Source organism: Plenodomus lingam, assembly GCF_022343315.1.
Source record: "Plenodomus lingam strain CAN1 chromosome Unknown contig_18, whole genome shotgun sequence".
NCBI lineage: Eukaryota > Fungi > Ascomycota > Dothideomycetes > Pleosporales > Leptosphaeriaceae > Plenodomus > Plenodomus lingam.
Window position 1 is genome coordinate 613,917 of NW_027093935.1, and position 26,390 is coordinate 640,306.

General features: G+C 46.2%; 10 protein-coding genes across 10 annotated transcripts; 5 read left to right on the forward strand and 5 right to left on the reverse strand.

The window, feature by feature from the left end:
- Positions 1-490: 490 nt before the first annotated feature.
- On the forward strand, positions 491-905 carry IAQ61_003660 (uncharacterized protein; the record flags this gene model as incomplete). Its single annotated transcript, XM_066096049.1, has 2 exons — positions 491-709; positions 869-905. The coding sequence occupies exons 1-2, from the start codon at positions 576-578 to the stop codon at positions 903-905; spliced, it is 171 nt and encodes a 56-aa protein (XP_065953925.1). The 5' UTR covers positions 491-575.
- A 572-nt stretch (positions 906-1,477) lies between these two features.
- On the forward strand, positions 1,478-2,119 carry IAQ61_003661 (uncharacterized protein; the record flags this gene model as incomplete). Its single annotated transcript, XM_003837166.1, has 1 exon — positions 1,478-2,119. One exon carries the CDS (start codon positions 1,478-1,480, stop codon positions 2,117-2,119), a length of 642 nt encoding a protein of 213 aa, XP_003837214.1.
- Positions 2,120-2,164: 45 nt separating this feature from the next.
- On the reverse strand, positions 2,165-2,869 carry IAQ61_003662 (uncharacterized protein; the record flags this gene model as incomplete). Its single annotated transcript, XM_003837167.2, has 1 exon — positions 2,165-2,869. The coding sequence occupies one exon, from the start codon at positions 2,867-2,869 to the stop codon at positions 2,165-2,167; it is 705 nt and encodes a 234-aa protein (XP_003837215.1).
- Positions 2,870-4,666: 1,797 nt separating this feature from the next.
- On the forward strand, positions 4,667-6,220 carry IAQ61_003663 (uncharacterized protein; the record flags this gene model as incomplete). The annotated part of the gene is made up of 1 exon (XM_003837169.2): positions 4,667-6,220. The coding sequence occupies one exon, from the start codon at positions 4,667-4,669 to the stop codon at positions 6,218-6,220; it is 1,554 nt and encodes a 517-aa protein (XP_003837217.1).
- Positions 6,221-6,669: 449 nt separating this feature from the next.
- On the reverse strand, positions 6,670-8,155 carry IAQ61_003664 (uncharacterized protein; the record flags this gene model as incomplete). Its single annotated transcript, XM_003837170.2, has 6 exons — positions 6,670-7,201; positions 7,259-7,644; positions 7,701-7,805; positions 7,859-7,884; positions 7,946-8,033; positions 8,123-8,155. The coding sequence occupies 6 exons, from the start codon at positions 8,153-8,155 to the stop codon at positions 6,670-6,672; spliced, it is 1,170 nt and encodes a 389-aa protein (XP_003837218.2).
- Positions 8,156-8,617: 462 nt separating this feature from the next.
- IAQ61_003665 (uncharacterized protein) lies at positions 8,618-8,962 on the forward strand (the record flags this gene model as incomplete). Its single annotated transcript, XM_066096050.1, has 1 exon — positions 8,618-8,962. The coding sequence occupies one exon, from the start codon at positions 8,618-8,620 to the stop codon at positions 8,960-8,962; it is 345 nt and encodes a 114-aa protein (XP_065953926.1).
- An 846-nt stretch (positions 8,963-9,808) lies between these two features.
- On the reverse strand, positions 9,809-11,783 carry IAQ61_003666 (uncharacterized protein; the record flags this gene model as incomplete). The annotated part of the gene is made up of 4 exons (XM_003837172.2): positions 9,809-10,487; positions 10,546-11,345; positions 11,400-11,465; positions 11,655-11,783. The coding sequence occupies 4 exons, from the start codon at positions 11,781-11,783 to the stop codon at positions 9,809-9,811; spliced, it is 1,674 nt and encodes a 557-aa protein (XP_003837220.2).
- A 6,641-nt stretch (positions 11,784-18,424) lies between these two features.
- IAQ61_003667 (uncharacterized protein) lies at positions 18,425-19,141 on the reverse strand (the record flags this gene model as incomplete). Its single annotated transcript, XM_003837173.2, has 1 exon — positions 18,425-19,141. The coding sequence occupies one exon, from the start codon at positions 19,139-19,141 to the stop codon at positions 18,425-18,427; it is 717 nt and encodes a 238-aa protein (XP_003837221.2).
- Positions 19,142-19,730: 589 nt separating this feature from the next.
- IAQ61_003668 (uncharacterized protein) lies at positions 19,731-24,566 on the reverse strand (the record flags this gene model as incomplete). Its single annotated transcript, XM_066096051.1, has 4 exons — positions 19,731-19,760; positions 19,814-24,208; positions 24,266-24,405; positions 24,536-24,566. 4 exons carry the CDS (start codon positions 24,564-24,566, stop codon positions 19,731-19,733), a joined length of 4,596 nt encoding a protein of 1,531 aa, XP_065953927.1.
- A 683-nt stretch (positions 24,567-25,249) lies between these two features.
- IAQ61_003669 (uncharacterized protein) lies at positions 25,250-26,371 on the forward strand (the record flags this gene model as incomplete). Its single annotated transcript, XM_003837175.2, has 3 exons — positions 25,250-25,591; positions 25,666-26,086; positions 26,138-26,371. The coding sequence occupies exons 1-3, from the start codon at positions 25,260-25,262 to the stop codon at positions 26,369-26,371; spliced, it is 987 nt and encodes a 328-aa protein (XP_003837223.1). The 5' UTR covers positions 25,250-25,259.
- Positions 26,372-26,390: the final 19 nt, after the last annotated feature.

Here is a 26,390-nt window from a genome sequence, read left to right on the forward strand (position 1 = left end):
GGCAGCTTGTACTGGTGTTTGTGCCGTGTCCAATGCAGGTCCAGCCACATTCATATACCAGCTTACTCATGCGGTCGCATGTAAGTATCCAAGAGATTTTCCGCAAGCTTCCTGGGTAGGCGCTAAAGCATCTCTTAGGTGAGTGTGATTGCTATTGTTTTGGCTGGAGTTGGCATGCTTGAGTCACTCATTCTTAGTACTCTTTCTCCAAATTTCCATCCAGTATCTTCCGACTGATCGTCTTCGACATTTGCTATTTCAGCTCTTTCAAAGGCACGAGCAGCGCATCACAGATTCCCGTGATTGTCAAAGAATACGCAGAAGTAAACGGATTGCGATGACATTCTTTCGACCATTGGGTTCTCCCCTGATACTGGCAGGTACTTCACTCATGTTCCGCTACACCCTTGACCCTGTCGTCGTTCAATGCTGATGAGTGATGTGTAATGTCCTTCTTCAACACTCTTATTATTGTTCTTCGACATGGAAGTCCCTGGCCTCTATTTGGACGATTGCTCGTAACCAGCATTGCCCTCAAGGACCTCCTCAAGATCACTCTTGCGACCATTATTTCAATGATCACCAGCAACTATCCTCATCTGGTCTTTTGCGAACTTTGCCACAACCAAACTCGCCACCATCCTTGGAATCATTTTCAAAGCCATTGCCACAATTATTTCATTGATTATCCGTCTCGATCATCCGCGTCGTAGGTAAGTTGCTACCATTCCGCACCTCCCGCAGAACTCAGCCGCGATTACTTGGCAGAACACGTTGACCTAACGTGACTTCAGGGATGATTGCCTGTAGATACTCGTGATAGGGACAATATGTTTGTCTCGCATTTGCTGCTCCTCACGTTAGGCAGGACTCGAGCTCACGCGACTGTAGCCACAACGTCGTAGCGAATACGACGAATGAGAAGCGCATTACGCGCAAACCTACCCCCGCGTCCCCTCCCTAGGGGACCGTGGGAGGTACAATTAAACGCTGGCTGGGAGTAGCGATTGCATATGCTATATCGCAAGCACGGCAGAGTTTAACAAGATTACCCGAACCTTTCGGTCAAAGTGAAGAAGTCGATGTTTTTGTGATCGCGTTGCCTGTTCAAACGCTAGACAGACCCTTACACACGCAACGAGGACATGGTGTGTATCTAGCTGTCTAGGAATGATGTTGTTGCAGGCGGAATACATGTCTATCATAAATTGTGATGCTCTTTTCTGAAAGTGGTGACTGCAACTGTCCCTGTACCTTACCGGTAGCCTGTAGATTGCAGTCCTGGTAAGCTTGGACCAATGACGCAGAAGTGGTTCGAAAACGCTCGAAGCTCCCACGCAAAATCTGAGGCGTCTTCATAATAAAGCCTTCATCACTCACAAGCAAGGAAACAATCGCAGTGTTGCTAATAACTTTCTATACCTACTCGATAACACGATTCAGCCAGAGAAAAAAAAAGCCGCCACATACTCGATCCATGGCCTCTTTCGGGGTTATCGTCTCCGGTCGCCCTATCCTCACAGACGCGCAAGTTGTGTCACAAACACAATTCGCCTTCCAGATAGCCTCGCAGCCGCCCTTTTCGCACATTGTCGTCTTCTTGCTCCCAGGAATCACGCTGCCAGATGGCACGGCCGCCGCTGTCTACGCGCAACTGCCGGGCGCATCAGAGTTCCAGCTCCTCGGTGCCATCGCCAACGAGAAGCCGAGCGCCATCTTCAAAGTGAACAGCAAAGCGGGTGGGCCCGCTGGTGGCGGACTCGGCGATACCGATGCCATGGTGGATGATGCGGTCTCAGACGGCAACGCCGTTCCCCTCGCACTGGGCATATCTGTGGAGCCTGCACAGCAAGTCGCTGCGGCCCTGGAGCAGAAGAAGCTGCAGGAGGCGGCAACGTCAACAAATACGGCCCAAGGCAGTGAACTGGTATTAAGAGGGCAGCGCTCGGTCACGACAAAGGTGTTGGCACAAAGAATCATCAAAAACTGCTACGATTTCTTGACGAGCTGGGGCTCGGGTGACACAGTACCCTTGAAGGCATTCCAGGCGTGGTGGACCAAGTTTGAGAACAAGATTGAACGTGATCCAACATTCTTGGAGAGAAGTGATGGTGGTTGAGCAGACATGAGGCGCTGTTCGAATTGCAAACAGCTTTCTCAACACTCAGAAGCCTTTGTTTACTCCATCCCAATCTGGTTCGGCAAGCCAGGCCTTGTACATCACACCCGGCCAGCTTACCATGGGCGCCTTTGCAGGCTTCTCGATCGCTTGCGCAACCACCGCATCACCAAGCACCTTCTCGATATGTCCACGATGATACATCCCTTCTAGCTCCTCCTTCAGCGGCAATAATAGATTCCAGTCTTCAGTTTTACGCCCAAAGTCCGTTATGACTGCGACCCTGACCAGCCGCGACAACTCGCCAATTCTCTCTGCGATGCCGGGACTTGTATGGATTGCAATGGCCGTCCAAACCTCATGCTTTTCTGACTCGCTGACCTCGTGTTGGGAAAGGTGTTTTACGGCCGCATCTGCGCCTTCGACTTCGAAGCGTTGCGGACCGTCGTATGCAGACGTTGTACCAATGTCGTGGAATATGCACGCCGTGAAGAGGAGGTCGAGCTTCAAGGGGTCCATCGAGTACGTTGACGATGCATGGACAGCCAATGCTCTGGCGTATGAATACACCCGGATGCTGTGGTTGAGAATCACGGGGTGCAATAGGCTTGCGGCATGCTCGTACGCAGACTTGGATATTGCCGTCTGGGGAACTATCGACTCAATTCCTGTTGGCGGTGGGTATTGTGATGCAGTAGTGGATGAGGACGAGGAAGAGGCATTTAGTAGTTCAATCGGCCGTGGACACATGATGTTTCTTCCAGACGAAAAATAAATCAGTTTCCTGGAATTACGTAGAAAGCAAGAAAGAAAGAGAGAAAGAAAGAAAGTATTGGAATAATCTTCACAATACCGTTGCAAGAGCAACAGAAGCCAATGTCTGCTAGGTGAAGCCACTTTTCGTCGTTTTAAGTGATTGATCTCGGTCGTGAGTCTGCAGTTTATTTCTCCACACCCTGTTGTCGACGGTCATTTCTTGTCTAGCCCGATGGAGAATGGAGGGGTAAGAGGGGTAGGCACGCAGGCGGGCTACTTCTAAGCCACATCTGAGGCTGACGGGCCTTTATACTACAATCACCTACCGTACTCTGAGACCCCCTACAGCTCATACATTGTCTATTGTTTACCCTATCGAACTTTGGCTTTCTCTTGAGAAATCCGAAGATGTAATGATTCCATCGTCTACAGCCACATTCTGTCGGTATCCCAGGTCTCATCAAATATGATCAAATAAGCTTTCAGATTCTAGCCAAACCAGCCTCAGCGAATTTTACCTACTTTATGCTCCTTTTACCTAACATCTTGTCTCTACAAGAAAGGAACCCCCGCCCCGTTGCTCTGGGTAGCTCTTTACATACTTACCCTTGCGTGACAAGATTCCTGGCGATCGTCTAGCGTGGGTGGAGAGAGTAGGGGGGTGTACATGACTGGGTATGTTAATTAGGGTTGTTGTGAGCACTATTGAAATTAACCTGTCCAGTATCCAAGGACTTGGCTTCTGCAAGTTTCTCCATTGAAAAAAAAGTTTCGTGTAATAATAATTCCCCTCCCCGCCTAGGTTCATACATACTCCAACTAGGTCTTAAGCCACATGTTCCGTCTCCGAGGGCCAGACCACACGCCAAAGAGTTATACGATGTAAGTGATACACTTATCGTAGTGAACTTTACACTGTACTAGAGCAGCTCGGTTAGTTGTTGATGCAAGCGGATGCACGATGCTAATTGGGGCTTGGACTCCGCAAAAGGCTAGGGTTTTGCTGTGCTCCGGATGCAGTATGGGTTGTGGAGAGGAGGGGGCTAAAGAGGGTTTTGGGAGGGGTTTGACCGATTTCGTGGGGAGAGTATGGGGGAGGTGTGCATGATGGTTGTGTGGTTTGGATAGTGAGGGGCTGTGATGTCGACGTTGTAGTGGTTATGGAAATCAAGGTAGTTAACACCTAGGTGTTGCTGCTACGTAGCTGCATCTAATTTTGAAACATGGAGATATGTCATTTTTAGTATTTATCCTCCTGTCTATTATGAAGTTCCAGGTGCAGGTGTAGGCAGTGTATATTATACTGCAATCTTGCGGCTAGATAACGAAAGTAATTCATGACTGGCATCAGACCATGTTATACTGCATTATTGGTCGCGACTGGTACCTTTTGCCGCTAGAAATCTCCGAAGTACGGTATAAAGTATGCTGACTTTGTCATTCATAAGGGTAGAGTTGTCAAGAAGTTCGTTGGAATGCATACAAAAGTGTAAGGTGATGTTGTCTTGACAAGCTACTTTGACCGACCACGAATTGCTGCGGGCCCTGATACCAGATTGCAGCGCGATGAGAATAAGCACTCTCTACCCTCTCTGTCTTCACAACGTCTAAATTCCAAATTTCCAAGGCAAGTAGCGTCTTACAGAAGCACAAACGGTTCGCACGTGTCAGGGTCTAAGCCGCCAAAACGCTATGTCATGACATCATTGTGCCTCCAAGTAACAGCCCCCTTAACTACACCAACAAGCGCCTATACACAATGACAAAAGCGATTGGAGTATTCCCCTCACCATGTCCAACGACATCGTCTCCAACCGATCCACCCTAAAGGAATTCCTCGCCTCCATAGCCACCATCTCAGGAGACCTCAGCAACATCACCGCGCCCCCCTTCGTACTCGCAGAAAACTCGACCGTCGAAATCCCCCAATACTGGGCCGATCACCCAGACCTCTTTGTCGCTCCTGCTGCAGAGCCAGACCCAGAGAAACGCGCCCTCCTCGTACTCAAGTGGTTTCTCGGATCCCTGCGAAACCAGCAATACGCGGGGCGAAGGGAAGATGAGGGCGTCAAGAAGCCTCTAAACGCCTTCTTAGGCGAGCTCTTCCTCGGCAGTTGGCAGGATGCAGAGTTGGGTGAAACAAGATTGGTGTCTGAACAAGTCAGTCACCACCCACCCATCACGGCGTGCTACCTGTGGAACGAGAAACACGGTGTGCGTGCCGAGGGCTTCACGCAGCAGGAAATTACGTTCAATGGCAGTGTGCATATCAAGCAAAAGGGCTATGCGGTCCTACACATTGACAAGTACGACGAGGATTATCTGATTCCCGTGCCAAATGTCAAGGTCAAGGGAATTCTTAGCGGAATGCCGTATCCAGAATTGCAAGGCTCGTATTCGCTTATCTCCTCGAGCGGATATGTCTCGCATATCAAGTTTGAGGGCAAAGGCTTCTTCGGCACCGGAACCAAGAATGGCTTTCAAGCCCGCTTATACCATCTCGAGCAGCCGAAACACGACCTCTACACGGTCAAGGGGGCGTGGAACGGCGTGTTTAGCATTGCTGATGCGCATGGAGCAGAACTCGAGACCTTTGACGTGGACAAGCTTCCGTCTGTGAAGCTGGACGTTCCCGACCCGGCGGAGCAGGATCCATGGGAGTCGCGGCGAGCGTGGGGAGAGGTGATTGCTGCGCTGCGCAGAGGGGATATGCGGGGCACTACGGACGCGAAATCTCGTGTCGAACAGGGCCAGCGGGAGATGCGCAAGCAAGAAGAGGCCCAGGGGAAACTGTGGACGCAGCTCTTCTTCCACACTGTGCAGCAAGACGCCGTGTTCGAGCGACTCTCTGTTCACGACCGCGGGTCCTACACTGTCGATGGCAAAGGAGGGGGTTGGAAAGTCGAGACCGAGGCTGTCAGGACCGCCAAGAAACCATTTCATGCCGATCTCGTTCCAACCAACCAGAGGATCAACGGTCGGGACCTGAGACAGGAACAGGAACAGCCGCAGGCACAGGCACAGAAACAAGACATCAACCGCGGGGATAAAGTTCAAAACCAACCAAGGCCACAAACACCTCCTACAGCAACAGCCACTCCGCCCACACACACGAGTAGTGATGACAACGGCGCCACAAATAGCCACCCGCCATCCCAACAACATGTCCCCGATGACCTCGACGCACAAATGGATACTCTTGACTTGCAAGACCGACATACCATGGGCGCGGCAGTAACAGGGGCCAGTAGTGCAAACACTCCACCTCTCAACAACGCCGTGCGAGAACCAAGCGTTGCCCAAGTCGAAGATTTCTTGCGTGCCAGATACAGTAATTTGCATTGATGTGGTCATTACCATCATCATCATAAGCAGATGCATAAGCATAAGCACAAAGCATCCTAGTATTCTTCCATATAGTTCGAACAACCTGTGCACATGGCGTGAGTCTCTCGAGGGTCACTCAGACGCAAAAGGGGGGGTTTTTTCTTTCGAGAGTATGGTTATGATCTATTCATTCACAACGCTTCGTTTATTTCCGGGTGTGTATGTTCTGAACGTTACATAGCGTCTCTCATAGTAATAGTGCCCAGGGGTATCCATCAACAAGAAAGAAAGAAAAAAAAACTTCTGATCCTACGCCTTTGCCACAGCGGGGTCCGCTTTGCATGGCGCCCTGTCCTTTTTGCCGAGTTGCATGGGTTTGAAGCGGGATATAGGGGCATGTTTGTGTTATATGTACATTTTTTTTAAATTTGATTTGGCGAAGTTTTTGTTATTTACTATATCGCTTACTACCGTCGTTCAGTCTGTTGGTGGAGTTCGGTTTGCATGGTGATGGCGCCCTGCCTGCACTCCTCGTCCGAGACCTTGCCGGCCTGAATCGTCCAAGTGTTGAAGCCCTTTTCGCTCTTCTCCGTGTGTCGCTCGTGGACGAGGTCGTCGCGTAGACGAATGGGTGCGAGATCGCCCATGCCGTAGTCCTCCTCGTTGTCCCTGATTGTGCCCTTTTCTGTGCGGAACAGTGTGCTTGATAGGCTGAAGAAGCCCGGCTTTTTCTTGCTGTTGTTGCTGGGCACGCCTTTCCACTGTGGCGTGCGCATGCCAGAGGGCTTGGATCCGCCAAATGGGGTACCACTCGAGGCGATCCCGAGTGTGGACGAGACTTGGCGCCATAGGGGACGGAGAGTGGCCAGGCTGCCGGCGGTAATGGCGAGACCTTGTTCGATGTCGCTCCAGATGGCGACGTCGAGGGTGGCCCAGAGGAAATCGGGGTCCTTGAAGTCCATGACGAATGCCATGCGTACGACGACGGCTACACTTGCACTGTAGAAACTTTGTTAGCGGATGAGGAGAGACTGGTTTCCCAAGGGTAAAACATACACGCAAGCCATTCCGAGAATGGGAATCAGCATGATCCTGCTCCGTCGAGACATGTTCAAGCCCCAAATAAGGAAGACGGGAAGGATAGCAAAAGTGAAGTCGCAGATGACCGAGATGGCGCTGTAGAGGAAAGTGAGGCCGATGATGACATCCATTTGTATGCAATGTCCTGTCTTGATGGACTTGTCCCAGAAAAACTTGATGGGTGTACACTGAAGCAAAGTGACGAAGAAGAAGATGAGGCCGGTGAGAACGGTGAGTCCCATGGTCGTGTAGATGATGTACTTGTGCACTGTCTTGACAGTAACACGAAGGAGGAACAGGCCGATGGAGATCTTGGATGCGATCATGGCCCAGCAGTAGGCAATGTAGCATAGCCACCAGTACTAAAGATGTTTTTTCAGTTGAGGTAACAGATCCTCTGATGGATCTCAGAACATACTCTCATGGCTTTGAAAATCTCCTCATTCGTCAGAGTGTCCATGTGTCGGCCTGTGCCATAGTAGACGCCCCCGATTGCGCAGGTAGCGAACATTACATGTGAACACTAAATAACATAAGTATATTGCCAGTCGAATGTACGAGCATGTTGGAACCTACAAGTGCGAGTACCATGAATCCATCATCTGGAAATTTGCCATGTCAGCACGAGCGCCGATTTGATACTGCATTGGGAGGACCACCTACCCCAGCCGAAAGCCTTCACTATAAAAGTTCGTACATAGATCCGCAGCACAGTAGCAATGAAAGCGAAGGAAACGAATACAGAGCAGACCTGTTGTAAATTCTCAGCATCTTCGTCTCCTGCCCACTTGACTCCATGGGATATGGATATGGAGCAGAGGGGAGGGGTACTGTACATACCACCACTAGCTCTGGGCCCCGATTTTCCGTCATTTTCAAAGGGCCGCCGTCGTCGTCTGGAAAGACAGTTCACCCCAGATTCAAAAATCCAGAATCAAGCGCGTCCCGCAGCGAAATATACCCATAGCCGTGGACGTTTGAGCGAGCGTCCGTTTTGGTTAGCGGGTTCTCAATGCAAAGGACACTAGATGCATGCCAGGGGAACGGGCGGCGGCTCGAGGCCTGCAACCATTACTGGATTAGATCCGCCACTTGGTGTACTAGGGAAGCAGGGCTTGGGCTGCAAGCGGTGTTGAACGAAGAAAAGCTCGTGCGTTCGGAAAAGGGTCCAGGGGCGTGGGTTGCAGAGTTCTCGATGCTCGATGGAGATCACTACATGAGATGATATTACGTGCTGTGGCTTTGCAAGCTACAGTCAGATGACAGCCGTTTGGACTGGAGTACTCTGGAGAAAAACTTTCGACGATCCATACTCCATCCTCCCATCCCGTTCAGATGCCAGTTTGGGTCCTAAGTCTGTTCCGCAACGGAGACTATGCGGGCGCGAAGGGCAAGTTCAACAGCCAACTTGAACTACTGTCCGTCCGTACCCGCACTCGAGCGCGGTCAATCACTGGCGCCTCTCACCCGTCTCAAAACTCGCCACTTCTGTGGTCTCCGCTCTTCTCATCATCCTTCAGAGGCAAGGCAGCCTCCTCCTCTCTTGATGCGTCTGATCGGCCCACCGGCAGCAAGTCGGTGTTGGAGCTTCTCTGTCGCGTGGCATCGAGAGCGGGAAGGATCCGCAGGACTGCCAGGGGGAGGATTGATGCGATGCAGACTCCAATGGACGATACATGAATCGCAATTTGGTTGTCCAGGCTGTGAGCCGTGTTGGGGTGAAATCTCCGTTCGTGAACAGCCAAGCGAGAGAGGGGCTAGTGCGGATTAGGTAAGTGAGGAGAAGATGGCAGGGGTGTCCAGAACGTCGGCGAACATCCACACACAGTTGGTCTCTGCCTACACAATGGGTGAAACTCAATGGACCCAGTGCCGAGGCATGGGCAATGGCGATTGGATGCTTGCATACGAGTCAGATTCAACCTCGACAATAGGAGTACTCAATGTCTTGACTCTTGATTGCGGCATGATAGACGCGAGACACCTGGCTACTATTTCACCTCCCCTAGCAGCCTGGGTGTGCCTGAGTCCTGACTCTCTCCTCCGCCTTTTCCTTGGTAGAGGGGCCACATCCTACACAGTACATACAACAAATCCCGCGCAGGGCTGACGGCATGGACAAGGGGAAACGTACACAGTGGATCCTATGACTGATGATGCCATGCCTACTATCATCCTTCGACTCGATATCGGTATAGAGTATGCACACGTACCTACACGGCAAACCGTCTCCTCTGTCAGGGGTCATCTTCCGATCAAGCGGGCGATAGCACGGTAATAAGGAAAAATGCCATGCCATTCCCTGTCACATGCATAACCACCATCACTAGGAGGATCTCGATTTCCAACATACTTGATCGATTCTGACTGAACTGACCTGAAGCATCAATTCAAGTCCACCACCTCCTAAAGTAATCAGTCAGAACAAAAAAAAAACACTGGGCTGATGTTGCTGCATGCTAGCACACCTCAATTCAGAAGTGGATCAGCCCCCCTTAGTAGGCTCAGTAGAGCTCACTAGCATCCTCATGCGTTCCCGCTGCCACGGCAATAGCAACTAGCTTCTACTTTCACGTCGGCTACCGCTTGCGCTATCCTCAGTTGCTGGCCCACAATCCCAGCCTCATCCTGACGACCTAGCCTCACCAGACATTCATGATATCCATGCAGCGCCCAAACGTTATTGGGATGCTGTCTTGCCCGCGGCAGAGTGTCGTCAAAGCCAAGATCCGCACGATAGGCAACAGCAGCGTCTTCTACCCGTCCTTGCTCCATCAACAGAGCAGCATAGGCATGTCTGGTGGGTTGCATCCATGGCCAGGGTTCTGCGTAGTTGAGCGCATCGTCTCGCTCAATCGCCTCCTGAAGATGCTGGAAGGCTGACTCATAATTACCTTTGCGATACTCAAGCTCGCCGTCTAGCATAGCGAGACCCACCATCAGGACGACATTGGATTTGTTCGGGAAGTCGCCGCATATCCGCGAAGATGGTATCCGCTGAACAGCTTCACCCAACTGGTCTCGCTCTGCTTGGGCTTTGGCGACATTCCCGGTAGCCGCGTAGGCCACGCCCTTACCGTAGTGTACCATGGCTGTCGTTACACAGTGCAAGTGTCTATCTGCGGGCATCTCCATGTCTATCAAGTCCTTCCAGCGGCCAAACCGTACTAGAACATGAATGCGAACTGAAGCAAAATTCTCGAGCCTTACCAACCTTTGCGTCAGCATCTATCTGCCACAAAGCAAAACAAGGAATTGCTTACCAGTCCGCCATTGGTGGACTCTCGATTCGAAGCAGAGTTTCAGGTAAGGAAGCTTCCATCCGACCGACTGTGTCCAACGCGACCTTGAACTGGCCGGCGAACATGGCCGCATAAATCAGCGAGTGATAGTCGTGCAACCTGTAGACCGAATAGAAATTGTCGCCTCCATGTTCAGCAAGATATTTTTCATCAGCAAGACAGGCGTCTGCGTTGGAGTCAATAGCTCGTCGATAGTCACCAACAAGGATATCAAGGTGCGACGGCATGTGAACCAAATGGCCCGCATCGGGACTTAGCTTGCGCAGATGATCGGCAGCCACCAACGCCACCTCTGGCGTCTTCGACATCTCCATTAGGTGGATGTATAGATGCAGGATCCCAAGGTGTTGATGCGCACCATTCTGACCGAGCGCCTTTTCCAAGACTTGCTTGGCTTCCACTGACCGCGACCCTGGGGTTGGCAGGCCGGTTTTGAGATCCCATAGATTCCAAGCTGATAGATTCATGATCGAGTCCGCGTACAGGGTAGCCACGTCGAAGTCGTCGCTGAACTGCTCGTAGACCTGCTTCATGGCTTCGGCATACTCCTCATTGCACGCCTTGAATGCATCTTCATTCAACCCCTTTGGCACCCGAACTTGAATGGCATCGATCAGAGCTCTCTCCACAGGAGTAGATCCAGAAACACGTGTCCTGGCCTCTGCATTTGCCTGGTGGATTCTTTGCAGCGTACTTTTCAATTCATTCTCATCGAAGAGGTCCCATGGCTTGTTGTAATTCGGACCGAGTGCAAACGCCAACTGTCGAGTCAGTCCCGATGTCTGCCGATCCTATGGTGAACGATGAAGACTCACACCCCAGTAGGCCATCGCACATTCGGCATCCTGGTAGATCCCTCTCTCAAAACAAAGGGCCGACTCCTATTCAGACCGCTAGGTATCAGTACAGTACTGTGGTGGTCTGTCATGAAACAACGCAGACTCAAGCCTCGGAATTCAGGTCGTGCAATAGTCAACAATGGCAACGCACCTAGCAGAGGTCAGCACATTCCCAGCAGCAGCAGCAGCAGCAGCAAAGAAAACGAATTGTAATTGATCCTTCCGACTCACCTCGTGATGAAAAGCATAACTCCAAATCAAGCCCCGATCAAACCACGTCTGTGCTTTCTGGCTTGCAGTCGTGACCTTTCGATGGAATCCGCCAAGCTCGTATCGATACTGATCAGCATTTCTGGTCATGATGAAAGTTGTAAAGGCGCAAGTCTACAGCCGCAAGGGACAAATATTAACATTTGGGAGGGAGGGGGGAGGGTCGAACAAGCAACGATTCCCTGAGACGCATCAAAAACCCCGCATGGACCGAAGAGAAAAAGTGGGGGTGCTTTCGCTCTCACTCTCGGTACTCGCCCAGTACCGTTATCTCACCCAGTCTCTACGGACCCGATGGCCGGGTGTGAGCTTTGCGTCGAAACGTTTCTTGGGCCGTGGTGAATAGATACATGCTCGAAACGGGTTACTAGGAGATACCTACAGGACGTAGAAGAACGGGCCAAGATACAGATTACCAGGAAATTGCACCCATTGCGTGATTGGCTTCGACGAAATGCGAGTTTTACCGTGGACTGTTTGGCTGATCTGCAATCCTCTGAACTTCGTCGGCTTCACGTGCGTGCGCCTCGCCTCCTCTTTCGACCTGCCGCGGTGTTGTCAACGTGGTGGCATGTCATATGACCATGGGTTTAGCGTCGGGCGACTTGGGCTTTACTCTGAGTGGTTAGAATATCCCTGTAGGTTCAAGTCCACGTCACAGCGGCAAATTTTTATAGTTATATAAACTAGCCTATAGTTAAGTATAAATTAGGGTAATTTAAGTAAGTAAACATAGTTTTAGTTACTATCTTTTTTAAATATATTCTAAACCTATTCTTAATAATATATAGGTATTCTTAAATACTATACTAGAGTTTAGTATAGTAGTACTAGATAATATATCTAAACTAGATAGTAATATTAGAGATAAATTTAGGTAACTATATAAAGTGCTAGAGGAGGATAGTAGTAGTAGTATTAAGGAAGTAAGTAAAAGTAAATAGAACAAGTTTAGAATAGGTTAGTAACACGTTATAGGGGCATAATATATACCTTACTTATAGTAATAGTTAAGGACTACTACTTATACTAGTAATTATTAAGTATATAGCTATTCTCCTAGTATACCCTTAATTATATAGCTAAAAGTATAGGTATATAATACTAGTTTAGTAATATAAAGATAGCTCTTACCTAATAAGAGAAGAGGTGCTTATATAGGCTATATAGGTAACACATTAAGAATATATTCTTAAATTATTCTAATTCTAGCAGGTATAATACTCCTGCTAGTCTATCTATCTTAATAGGCCTATAACTTTACTATTCTTTAACAGCTAGCTAGCAAGCTAGTATAAATACTAATACTCTAGGGTAAAAGCGTGTAAGCATCTTAAGAACACGTTATAAATATATTCTTATTACGTTATTAATAACATATTATATAATTAGATCTAAACCTTAAAAAGTATAGTACCTAAGAAAATTCTATAAAGAGAACTACAAATAAGAAGCTATTATTATAGCCTTATTAAGCGCTTCTCTTTAAGGATTTATAAGGACTACTAGGTATCTTATTATCCTATAATAAGGACTATAGTAAATTAGGTAGGGAGGGAAACTTAAATATATTTAAAACGTGTTAATAACAAGTTAGTAAATTATAGAATAGGCTTAACTATATATTAGCTATTAGAACTATAGCCTAATATCTGCTACTAGGAAAAAACATTATTTTAGTTAGGTACTACTAGAGGTAGACTCTATATATCTACAAGGTCTTCTAACTAGGGAGATATTAAATCTTTCTAGTAGTCCTGCTTTATATTCTGTAGTTAAGCTATAGTTAAGCTAGATAAAGAAGTGTAGTAGGTATATTATAACCTATTCCTAACACGTTCCTAATATATTCTAGGCGTTAATTATCTATAAGGGCAAGGATCTCTATTTAAAATCCTATATAAAGTTACCTTCTAAGTAATTATACTAATAGATATAGTAGTAATACCTTTTTTTACTATTATTTCTTTTAGTATATATATATATACCTCCTCCTCCCTTAATACTATCTAATAGTAATATTAAGGAAGTAGTAAAGGTGTTATAGCCTATGCTTACTCTATAGCTTATATAATATAAGTTATTTGTAACCTATTATAAATGTATTCCTAACTTATTATAGCCTAGTTCCTAAACTTAACCTAGCTCTAAACCTATCTCTAACTTAAAGGTTTCTATTCTATTAAAGAAATATATATTAGCTTTATAAATAAAGATAAAATCTTACGTATTATAAAGCGTAAAAAGCTTCTATAGTTCCTATTTAAGAGTAGCCTTAGAGGAGTACACTATAAGTAGAGGATAAAGTATTAGAATCTTAAAACTATACATAGTATAAGAGAATAGGTTTAGAACACGTTACTAATATATTACTATAGGCGTATATATAGCAAATCTTTATATTAAGCTTAGGTAACTTAATTATTTGCCTTTTTAAAGAGTAGGTATTAATTCTATTAAATTAAGATATATTCTAGATAGATATGTTATATAAGAGGTTATATAGGGTATAGGTAGAGATTCTAATAGTAATCTTCTACCTATAGGAAAAGAAGCGTACGCATTAAGAATAGGTTTATAACATGTTTCTAACACGTTATAGTTATTACACTTAGCTAAATTATTATAGATAAGGATATAACTAAGATATATTAAGTTACTATTACTAACTTCTTTTAGAAGTATAAAGCACTTATAAAAAGATAAGTGTTATAGAGGTATATTTACTTATAGGGATTCTATAGGACTACTATTAATATATATAATAAGTAGATAATAGGTAAGTTTTATAGCATACTATAACCTATTTATAATGTGTTTCTAACTTGTTTCTAGGACTTAGGCGCTATCTCTAGTTAATTAATCCCTATAAGCGTAACTAGCGCTAGCAACTTTAATCTTATATAAGATTTTGTTAAGTATATTTATAAAGAAGTATTTACAAAGTATATAAAAGAGAGCTAGATAATACTACCTCTTTACGTCTAAGTAAATTACTACAGGCATTAATAGTAGAGGAATACTTTTAGCTTACTAACCTCCTCTTATATAAGTAAATATATTCTAAACCTATTCTAAACGTGTTCCTAACTTATTCTTATATAATTAGAATATAAACCCTCTAAAGATGCCTAAAACTAGGTAATCTATAAGAAAAACCTAGTAATTGCTACTAGGATTATGCAATACTATAGTAAAATATTAAAAGAGGTATAGGAAAAACTAGAATCTTATTTAAATATAGCTAAGCAGGCAGGCTAGAAAGGATATAAAACTAGTAAGCATATAAGTATTCTTAAGGCTACTTAGAAGTAAGTTTACAACCTATTCTTAACCTGTTAGAATTATATAAGTAATATTATATAGTGTATACTAGATAGATCTATAGGATATAAAAGAGTTTAAAGTCTAGAGCAAGTTTAGAATACGCTATAACTATAGAACTCCTAATAGGCTTAAGTAAAGGTACCTTAAAAAGCTTTAAAGGGGAGAAAGTAAGTCTTATACTAGCGTTATATATATTTACTAATTAAAACGTGTTTAGAATATATTTAGAATATATCCTATAATAATAATAATACTCTAGATAATAATAAAGCAAGTCTTACTATATCTAACTTAACTAGATATATCTTAGTCCTAATAAGAAATAAAAGAGTATGCTTAAAAGCCTAAAGCTAGAGGGTAAGTAGTAGAGCAGTATTAGAAAGAAGTTTACTAGCCCCTTTTCTATCTTCTCTACTACTAGGCTCTTCTCCTCTACTAATAGTAACCTAAAGGTATGCTTTGCAAAATATATTTATAATATATTCCTAACTTATTATTAGTTTATAACTATAAACTTTATAATAAAAGGCTCTTCTTAGTAATTAGGCTCTAAAGGAGAGAAAAGAAAAGCTAGAGGTAGATAAGGAAGAACTTGTATAGAAAAAGGCACTATTTAAATTATAAAAGGTATAGTTTAAACTTAAGAAAGAGATAGCTACTTTTTATATAAGGTAGGGTTAGTCTATAAATATAGTAACTAGTTCCTAACTAGTTCTTAATATATTCTAGTCTATTATATAAGTATATATAAGTAGATAAATATATATTCTTTCTTCTTCTCTTTCTTCTTCTTTCTTCTTATACTCTATAAGAACTTTTTATATTTAAGAGTTTAATACTATTTTACTATCTATCTTTCCTAATATTATTAGATATAACTAGTTAATATAGTCTATAAAGATCTTTTAAAGTTAGTATATAATAGAATATATTAGGAATATGTTATAAACTTGTTCTAATACTAAGTAGGATTTATACTAGCGATATATTAAGCTTAAGTTACTTCTATCTAATACTAGGGCATTCTCTCCTATAATATCCTACCTAAATAATAGGTGTATAGTATTTCCTAGCAAGCTTTTCTACTAGGCTATTTAGGCTAGATTAGGGGTATAGGAACTTTGTAGAGTATATATATATGCGAGTTAGAACATGTTTATAATATATTAATAACTATTTTAGTGTTACTTCTCTAATAGAGGTAATCTTATCTACTACCTTAAGAGGTATTATCCTAAGGTTTAAATAGCCCTAGTAAACTATAGCAGAACTATAATATAAGGTATTATAGAAGTAAGGATCTTTTATAGGAGCTTAATAGTAAATACTTAAGAATATATTCTAAATATATTAATAATACGTTCTCTGCTAGTAGAGTAGACTATACTAAGTGCCTCCTCTAAGGTTTAAGAACCCTCTAAGATAGCTAGTCTATAATAAGAAGTGGTAGCTAGAGTAGAGGCTAAAGAGGAAGTAGAGAGTAAAGAAGAGGAGTAAATAGTTGCTCCCCTTTACACTATAAATAATATTTAGCAAAAGTAGTAAAAAAGAGATATAAGTCTAGTCTCTTAAAATATATTTAGAATATATTAATAATACGTTATAGCTAGATACCTATAAATACTAGATTCTTCTTTAATCTAAGGGACTACTAGAGCTTTATAATACCTATAAAAGTAAAAAGAAAAAGTTATATAGTATTAAAGGACCCTATAAAAGTAAATAGTACTTTACTTTTAGTAGATAGAAAAAAAAGAGAAGAGTAGAGAGTTTATTTTAGTAATTACTACTACCCCTTTAGGTTATATACTATTATATATTATTTATTAGAACCTATTCTTAATATATTCTTAACGTGTTCCTACTTATTACTATTATTATCTCCCTCCCCCTCTCTAGTATCTTCTCTATCCTCCTTATCCTCCCTAGGCTCTATAAAAGCATACCACAAGTAGAACTAGGTAGTATTCTAGCAGGAATTAGCAAGGTCTATACTAGTATTAAAGTAATAGTCTTAAAATATATTAGGAATAGGTTAATAATATATTATAAATAACTTACTATAGCTAGGATAATTATAAGCGTAGATAGTATAAGGAACCTAATAACCTTAAATCCTTAGTAGAGTAGATATAGTAATAAAGTTAAGCTATAATAAGTTAGTAACGTGTTTTTAATAGGTTCTTGCAGGCTATACCTTATTACTATTATAGCTAGTATAAGTCTTCTTCTAAATTATATTTAGGAGGGTATTAGTATTTATAGGGGGGCCTATAGTAGCTGCTAGCTAGGCTTAGAGAACTTCTATAAAATATATTAGTAATAAGTTTTAAATATATTCTAAATAACTTATAGTAAGGAGTATTCTAGTAATTATATATAACCTTTATATAGAAGTCTATATATATTAGTATAATAAGTTAAGAATAGGTTAATAATATATTTACTCTTTACCTTATAGACCTCTATTATAGAGGGCTAGCTAGTCTTCTTAACCCTACTAACCTTATAGTAGGCTATATTAAGCCTATAATCTTTTTTAGTATAGGTATATAGAGTGCCCCTAGTACCTAGAATAGCCTAAGAATATTAGAACCTATTTAGAATATATTTAGAACCTATTCTTACTTTATATAAGGTGCCCTTATTATTAATCTTAGTATAGTAGTAGTGCTCTCTACTCTCTATCTTAACTACCCTATTAGGGCTAACTATAGGCTATACCCTAATATTATCTAGGATATAGCTAAGGGTAAGGTATTATTAATAGTGCTTCTATAACCTATTAAGAACATGTTCTAAATATGTTTTAATCTACTTACGTAGGATATAAGGGATACATTAGTAATAAGTATAGTAGTAGTAGCTTATAGTATTACTAGTATAGAATATATTTAGAATAGGTTTAGAATATATTATAAAATCTTATAGTATAATATTTAGTTAACCTTGCTTAGCTAGCTAGTAGAGCTTGGCACAGCCTAACCCTATGCCAAATACAAGTTCACGCAGCGCTAATTCTATGGTCATATGAACTGCGCCCTCGTTGTCAACCCTTCCCTTCGGCGGTGAGACTTGGTGGCCGCTAGCCTCGCATCAATGTGCGGAGATGAATTGGGGTGAGTATGTGCCTATCGGAGAGCAGCCTGGTTTAGTTTGTCTGTTTCAACTGGCCGAATTCGTATATTGAAGGCAGATATGCGAGCGAAATAGGCCATGCCACAGCACCGGAGATCAGGGCGAGGGGGCTGCAGTTTTCTGCTTGGCCGACTGAACTGTTCAATGCTGTGTCGGCTACTCTGATGCAGGAACCGGAAGCAAAGTTGCGCATTCGCAACTGTACGCGACTACGTATGCATCCTTTCATAGTTCACACGGTTGAAGCCCTGCTCCAACAACCCACCTCAAGGGCTCAACCTCTCAATCTTCCACTCACCATCCCCATCTGCACTCCCCTCCACCCTCCTATACACAAAGCGATCATGCAACCTACTCTCCCTGCCCTGCCAAAACTCCACCAAATCCGGCACAACCCTCAAGCCGCCCCAAAAGTCCGGTACGGGAATCTTGTCCTTGCCCTCAAACTTCCTCTCCACTTCTTCTACCTGCCTCTCCAACTCCTCCCTTCCCTCCAACACACTGCTCTGCCTACTAGCCCAGGCCCCAATCCGACTCCCGCGAATCCTCGTATCGTAGTAGACCTGACTTTCTTCAATCGTCAAACGCTCCACCCTCCCTCCAACCCGTACCTGCCGCTCTAATTCGCGCCACCAGAATGTGAGCGCAGCGTGTGGGTTGGAGCGAACATCAGCAGCTTTGCGACTCGTGTCCCAGTTGGAGTAGATGACGAAGCCGCGGGAGTCGAGTTCCTTCATGTAGACCATGCGTGCAGAGACCTTGCCATCTGGCAGCGAGGCAGTAGAAAAGGTTACGGTTTCCGGCTGGTAGACAGAGGCAGAAGTTGCCTCTTGGAACCATTTATGGAATTGGTCTGTAGGAGAGGGAAGTAGGTCGCTGCGGTCCAGCGCGCCTTTGGTGTACTGGGTTGCATGGCCGGGATCCGAGGAGTTGGAAGTGGGAGCGAAGATCTTCTTGGCCGTCGATGTCGCGGAATGCAGCATTTTGCCTGTCTGGTGAAGATGTCGACAGACTGATGGTAATGATAATTGCGCTGGCCTGATGCGGGGTTGTGTAAGGCGTACCGTGCTTCTATACAGCTTTGGCCCTCTCCTGATCAGCATGGACGACGAGGTGTGATGCTCTGAGTTCTGGAAGGCAATCAACAGGAGAGCATGGCGTGACTCAGTCTTGGAATAAATGACCTTCTCCACGTCCAAGTGGTCTTAGGTTCCCCACGATCGGCGCCAGGTGGGATGACGTAATGAAAGCTTAGCGCACATCCTTGAACAGCTCAAAAAATACCATTTGGCCTTATTTTTTGTGAAAAGAATAGAAAAGCAAATAAGTTTACTTAATTTTTTTTTTGGAATATCCTCATTAAATCTTAACATGTTATATTCAAAGATTCATCATACAAGACAAGTGTGTATGGTTTTCTTGTATTGGAAACAGAACCCTCGAAGAAGAAAACTAAATCTCAATTCAAAGTGCGCGCTCAGATTTTCCAAATAAAACGCCGCAAAATGACAATATGCCGTCCATGCAATGCCATAGCTCATATGTACATCCGTCTCATTTTCGAACAAACGTCTACTCTCCATCTGATTCCTCTTCCGCAGTCTATAGTGTTTGTCAGTATTTATTACTAGAGCAAAGAAGTCAGGACTACTTACGTTGTCATGGAAATTTGTACCGTGGGTGGTCTCGTTGATGTAGCCTTTCCTGATGACAAAGTCTCCAAAGTGCTCGCCTTCGTTTCGTTCCTTGGCGTACTGCTTGATCAATGGCTTCATAATTTCCAAGATCTCATCCTCTTTGATGGAACTCCTATACAGCTTGTTCAATCGCTGGCCGTGGTAGCCACCACCAAGATACATGTTGTAGGCGCCGTACGCCTTGCCGACAAATGCCACCTCGGCGAGCCAAGGACGAGCGCAGCCATTGGGGCAGCCGGTCATTCGCATGACAATGCTATCTTGTCGCAGACCAGACTCCTCCAGTGTACCCTCGAGCTTAGAGATGAGCTCAGGTAGATAGCGCTCTGACTCGGCCATGGCCAAACCACAAGTAGGGAAGGCGACACAAGCGGAACTGGACAACCTCATACCAGAAAAGTTGGTATTGTCGAGCTTCCACTTCTTGAGAAGCTCCTTCATTGCGGGCAGATCCTCGTCTGCTACGTTGGAAAGGATGAGATGTTGGTTACCAGTCAATCTGAATTCGCCTTTGTGCACCTTCGCAACTTCTACGAGACCTGTCTTCATGGGGAACTCAGCAGTGTCCTCAATACGACCGTTCTCAATGAAAAAGGTGAAATGGTTGAGGCCGTTCTCATCCTTTTGCCAGCCAAAGGTATCAACGTTGCTCTGAAACTTGAATGGCTTTGGATCCGCAAATTGCTGACCCCAGAGTTCTTCAACCTTGCCACGGAAGACATCGATGCCCATGTCGTCGATGGTGTACTTGAGACGGGCGTGCTTCCTGTTCTTCCGGTCGCCGTGGTCGCGTTGTACCAACATAATCTTCTCACACACAATGTGGACCTCCTCGGTTGGAACATAGCCGAACATGCTTCCTGTCCGTGGATAGGTCTTCTTGTTGTTATGAGTCACACCCATACCACCACCTGCAAGGACGTTGAATCCAACAAGATTGCCATCAGCACCCTTGATCGCAATGAGACCAATATCATGGGCGTAGACGTCAGTATCATTGTGTGGTGGGATGGCAATGGTGATCTTGAACTTTCGGGGCAAGTAGAGAGGACCGTACAGTGGCTCGTGGTCTTGGACGGCTTCACCAGCAACCTTCTTCTTCTGCTTCGTCTCGTCATCCTCGAGCCATATCTCGTGGTATGCCGTTGTCGAAGGAAGAAGATGGTCGCTTATCTTTTGGGATACGGCGTAAACCTGAGAGTGATAATTTGACTGAGTCGGAAGGGAACTGCACATGACGTTACGGTTGACATCACCGCACGCAGCAATGGTGGTCATCAAGGCCCTGTTGATGGCCTGCATTGCCGGCTTGAGCTTTCCTTTTACGACACCATGAAACTGGAATGTTTGCCGCGTTGTCAGTTTCATAGTCTCGTTCCCAAGCTTGGTACTGATTTCGTCCATCTGTAGCCACTGCTTGGGTGTTGATATACCTCCAGCAAGTCTGCATCGGATCATGAACGAATAGGCAGGCTCAAGTCCCTGTGCTTTGCGCTCATCACGGAGATCACGGTCGTCCTGCATGTAGGTACCATGGAACTTGGTAAGCTGCTGGTCACTGGCTGAAATAGCGCCAGTGCTCGTGTCCGCCAGACCCTCCTCGATGGTTCCCCTTAGGTAGTTTGATGCAGCCTTCATGTCCTCATTGGTGATTGGCGCAGGTTCCTCGGGAAGGCCCTCGACGTTGTCGACTCCAAGTGCTTGCCAGAGTTTTGGCTCCCACTCACTGTACGCCGTTTGGTAAGCATCTGGGTCTTGGTCGTCTCCGAGGCCACACTCGACAAGAGGCTTCGCGCCAAGGGTAAGCAGGCGAGCGTGAAGGTCTTTGGCAGGCTTGTTGTAATAGATCTTGTCCTCTTTACGTGGCCAGTAGTGGCTGTCACCAAGACCAAACACTGCGATGTTTACAGTCGCCAGGTCGAGATCTGTGGAATCCTTGACAGTCTCCCAGAATGTTCTGCCATTCTGAGGGAATTCTCCCTGGCCAGCAACACTGGTGAAGAGGACAACATTCTGCTCATTGGGCAGATCCTCGATGGGGAAGTCGTCCATGGCCATGACCATGGTCTTCAGACCCCTGGCTTTACCGCGGTTTGCAAGACGCTTCGCCAGGTTTTGAGAATTGCCGTTGTCAGACGCAAAAAGGACCGTCATGGGTTCGCCAGCAAGGCCATCAAGGAGCTGGCTGTATGCATCCTTGGCTTTGCGCTTCTGCAATTGTCTAACCTCGGTACCGTAGGATCCCGAGATGTTTGATGAGAATTGAGGGTGGCGCCTCATGACCTGTGACATGTAATTGTCACGCGCAAGGAATTCCTCGAGCTCCTTTTTGATTCTTTCAGAATCAAGTTTGAAGTTGTCTTCGCCCTTTTCCTCAGCCTTGGGGTTCCAGCGGTAGAGAGGCCAATAGCCAAGATCAACTGCCTTCTTTGTCTCCTGCAGGACAGTCAGAGGCGTATCCGTCTCCTTCTCGTAAGGTAGGTATGCCAGCACAACTGAAGGACCGTCGAACTTGTCGGCTTCAATCATAGCCTCCAGCACTTGGGTGTAAGAGCTGTACACAGCGACGGAAGCAACGTATGCGTTGCCGAAGTTCATCGCGTAAAGACCAATATCCTTCTTCCGCCTTGCGGCGTCGGCAGCATCGCGCTCTGAGTATGGAGTGGAGTCAATGATAAGCGTATTGACATTCTCACCGGATGCGAGGACGTGATGAACACCAGAGTTTCCGAGGTCATAAGCCCAAGCATCTGAACCAATCAACCAGGGTGACTCCTTGTAGAAGAGCTTCTTCGACTCCAACAGCTGGCTCGCAACGGAAGAACCATCCGTGCTCAAGCGCGCAATAACTTCCGGTGCATACTCGTTTGCCTTGTCAGTGTCTTCAGCGCTGAGCGCCCACTTCGATAGCCATTGTTTCGGCGCTTCGGTGACGAAGGCGTTGCCTTTTGAGGCAGTTGCAACCTCATCAATGAAACGCTTTCGGTGTTCCTGTCGCGCAATAAGCGAACCGAATCCATATTCGGGGCTTGATGATATATCGTTGGAGATGCCAGCGTGCTGCGATCCGAGCTGATTGGCAATGTGAAGTTTGTCGCCAAAGACCTGGTTGAGAATCTTCATGTAAGCATTCTCTAATCCCGGTTGCTCCACTTTCGCAGGCTGGGCTTCCGGTCCGTCCAGTTTGCCTATTTGAAGGTTCTGGACAGGTGATTCGCTTGTGAGATTCTGAAATACGCCGCGTAGCGCTTGCTGGACAGTCTTCTCGTTGATGTACCCTAATTGGTAGCCAACGACGATAGGGGCAGCACCACCAGTAGCCTTTAGTGACATTAACAAATCCAGGAGCACGGGACCCCATCTTGTCGTCTTTCGTCGAACTTGTTCTAGTACGGCGATACGCTTGATCGACCGGGGAAGGAGATGAGCAAGCGTGGCACCCAGCCAAGGTCGGTACAACCGAGCAGTGATAATACCAGTCTTGGCATATGTCTCTGTGTCTTCGACAGTGTCCAGCTCAGTGGCGAAGACACCGGTATCAGCGCCAAAGAGGAAAATGGCTGCCTCTTCTTGGCCTGTGCCAGTATATGCGAACGCGTCATAGTCACGTCCAGTCTTCTCCTTGATGGTCTCCCAAATCTGCTTGGCGAAACGATAGATGTCGTCTGAAGAAATGGGCTTCGAGACTAAAGACTCGACCGTTGTAGCTGAGGAGAGTGACGCAGCACTTGTGCTGGGTTCGCGCTGTGACGAACCCGACGAAGAATCAGCGCGCTGGCTGTTCCTCTCTGATACTGGTAGCGATGTCCCTCGCTCAGCTGCGTTTAATGGTGCAGCAGCTGGAGTGTTGGCGGCGTTCACAACCTGGCTACGAGCGAACGTCAGCGATGGATTTCGGCCATCATCTGCGTACAATGTGGTTTCGTCCGACTTGGTGTGCTGGAACGTTGCCGCAGCGTCCAAGTCGACCACGCTCCCAAACAGCTCCACATCTTCCAGCGGGATGGACTTCTTGAAAGCAGTGGCGCCCGAGTCAAAGAAGTGAATGACACCCTTGCCAGACTTGATAGCCAGAGCATGTGCTGTAATGGCAAGATCCTGTGATTCCTGTAGCGTCTCTGACTGGAGAAATGTGAAACCAGACTGCCTGATGGAAGTGATGTCTGAGAAGTCGGGGAAGCCCGAGGGCTGGACCGAGACGTGAAGAACGACAGGATATTGTGCGAGTTTGTAGAGGTGAGGAATAGATTTGACAAGGATGGAAGAGTCCGTAGTCACACTGGTGAGCTTACCAGCGCGAGTGGGCTGGAAGACTGAGAGGAGTGGATCCGCATTCTGGCGTAGGGAGACAATCTGGAGGCCAAGATGATTAGAACACTGTGGCCTATGATGAAGAAGAGTGCAGTATACCTCTGGCTGTCCCTTTGCCACCACACTGGGAGCATTGTGCTTTTGGAGCCTGCGTAGCGTTTCTGAGAACTCGGACTCTGTGGCGAGGGTAGGCACGACCGAGACGATCAGGTCGGAGGCCAAGTAGGCAACTCGGGCCGCTGGATAACGGGAGAAGAAGAGATTAGCAATGTGTTGTCATGCATTTGTTGGTCATTTCCATTGGGTGTCTTGATTTTGTTGTTTCTTGTTGCAAGGGGGAGGAGGGTGCACGATGGGATGCTGACATACCGGCCTCTCCTGCAGTTGTGATAGATGCCATTATGACTGCAGAGATGGAGATGGAGAAGAGAGCATGGGGCAAAGCAGCAGAACAGGAAGCACGACAACTATGGGGAAGAGCAAAGGTCTAATAGTAAGAGCGGTGCCTAGTAGTAGGTCACGATTCGGGTCGTCGGCCGTCAGTCCATGGCTCGCGGCAGGATAAAATGGTGCAATTTTCTCATGAACCGTAGTCGTCGAGGACAGAAGCAGCGCGCGGCGAAATTGCGTGATCGGGCGGCTAGTGTGAATTCAGGGTCCAAGGCAGCACAAGGCCCAGTAGCGACGAATGAGATTGTCATGCATGTTCGATCGCGCGTAATCACGTCTTCGCGGTCACATTCGGGGGGTGGGCCAGAGTGTAGGATTTCAGTCTACTCTAGGTATACTCTAGGATGGGTAGAGTAGAGGAGAGTAGTAACCTACTCTATGTCAAGTTGGGTGGTTAGGGTAGGGGATTGTCGTAGTAGAAAGAGTAGACAGTCAAGGGACTACGAGAAGAAGGCCCCTGGCTGTCCCCGCGCTGACACGGCAATGCTGACTAAGCGAGGTGTTAATGAGTGGACAGAGAGGGGTGCGGGTGTTCCTGTTGCGGTCTAAGCCGCATGGAGACACGCCGAGGTTGCCGATATCGATAAGACAAGCCAGGGCCCCCAACAACCTCCACCCGTTCGGTTTCACACGAGCAAGCACAATGCACCATGCCTTGAAGGTTGAAACATTGCCCTATACGGCCATTAGTCAACCGCTTCCTCGCCCCCCTTCCTCGCCCTCCAAACGCCCACCTGCATCTGCATCTGCATCTCATGTCGAGGCTAGTGCAGCCCTTGCAATGAACACGGATTCTGGATTTTCTGATCCTCTCGTCACGGATACCCCGTTACCGTTCCGCGACCTGTGCGCCAGGATACATGACCGCATAGCCGCATTTCTGGACGCGAGCGATGTCTCCGAGCGCGTCAAGAATGTGCAACAACAGACACTGGTCTCCTTGGAGGTGATAGATCAGGCCTTGGAGCAGTATAGGTGCGTCGTCGTCCAAGGCCACCCAGCCTGGACAGCGGACAGCCGGACCTCCCGAAGCTGACATGCACCTGTAGTCTGCCACAGCTCTCCTTGGCATACAACGGGGGGAAAGACTGTCTAGTACTCCTCATCCTCTACCTTTGCGCTTTACATAAACGCGGACTAACCAATACCCTCGATCCCTCGTCCAACATCGAGACCGCCGTACAATGCGTCTACATACAGGACGCCTACCCATTCCAGGAAGTCGAGGAGTTTGTCGCCAAAAGTATCAAGATATACTCTCTGGCCTTGCTTGAATACGCCAAGCCAATGAAAGAGGCTTTTGCAGATTATCTCAGAGATACGCCTTCTGTAAAAGCAATCCTCGTGGGCACACGTCGGACAGACCCACATGGTAAACACTTGAAGCATTTCGACCCAACCGACAACAACTGGCCGCAGTTCGTCCGAGTACATCCTGTCATAGACTGGCACTATGTAGATATATGGACAGTAAGCATATCCCCATCACCTGTTCGCTCTTGCCACTGACTTTGGCTTGAGTTTATTCGATACCTCAACATACCCTATTGTCCATTATACGACATGGGGTACACCTCTCTAGGCGGCATCACCGACACAAAACCAAACCCAGTGCTGGCACGCCAGCCATCAACGCAACATGTGCCTACGATTGGCAATGCAAATGACAACACCCATGGCACCCCCAAACCCAAGTTCAGACCAGCCTACGAGCTGGTAGATGACTTCGAAGAGCGCTTAGGAAGGGATAGATAGCCATCAGACAACCGTGCAT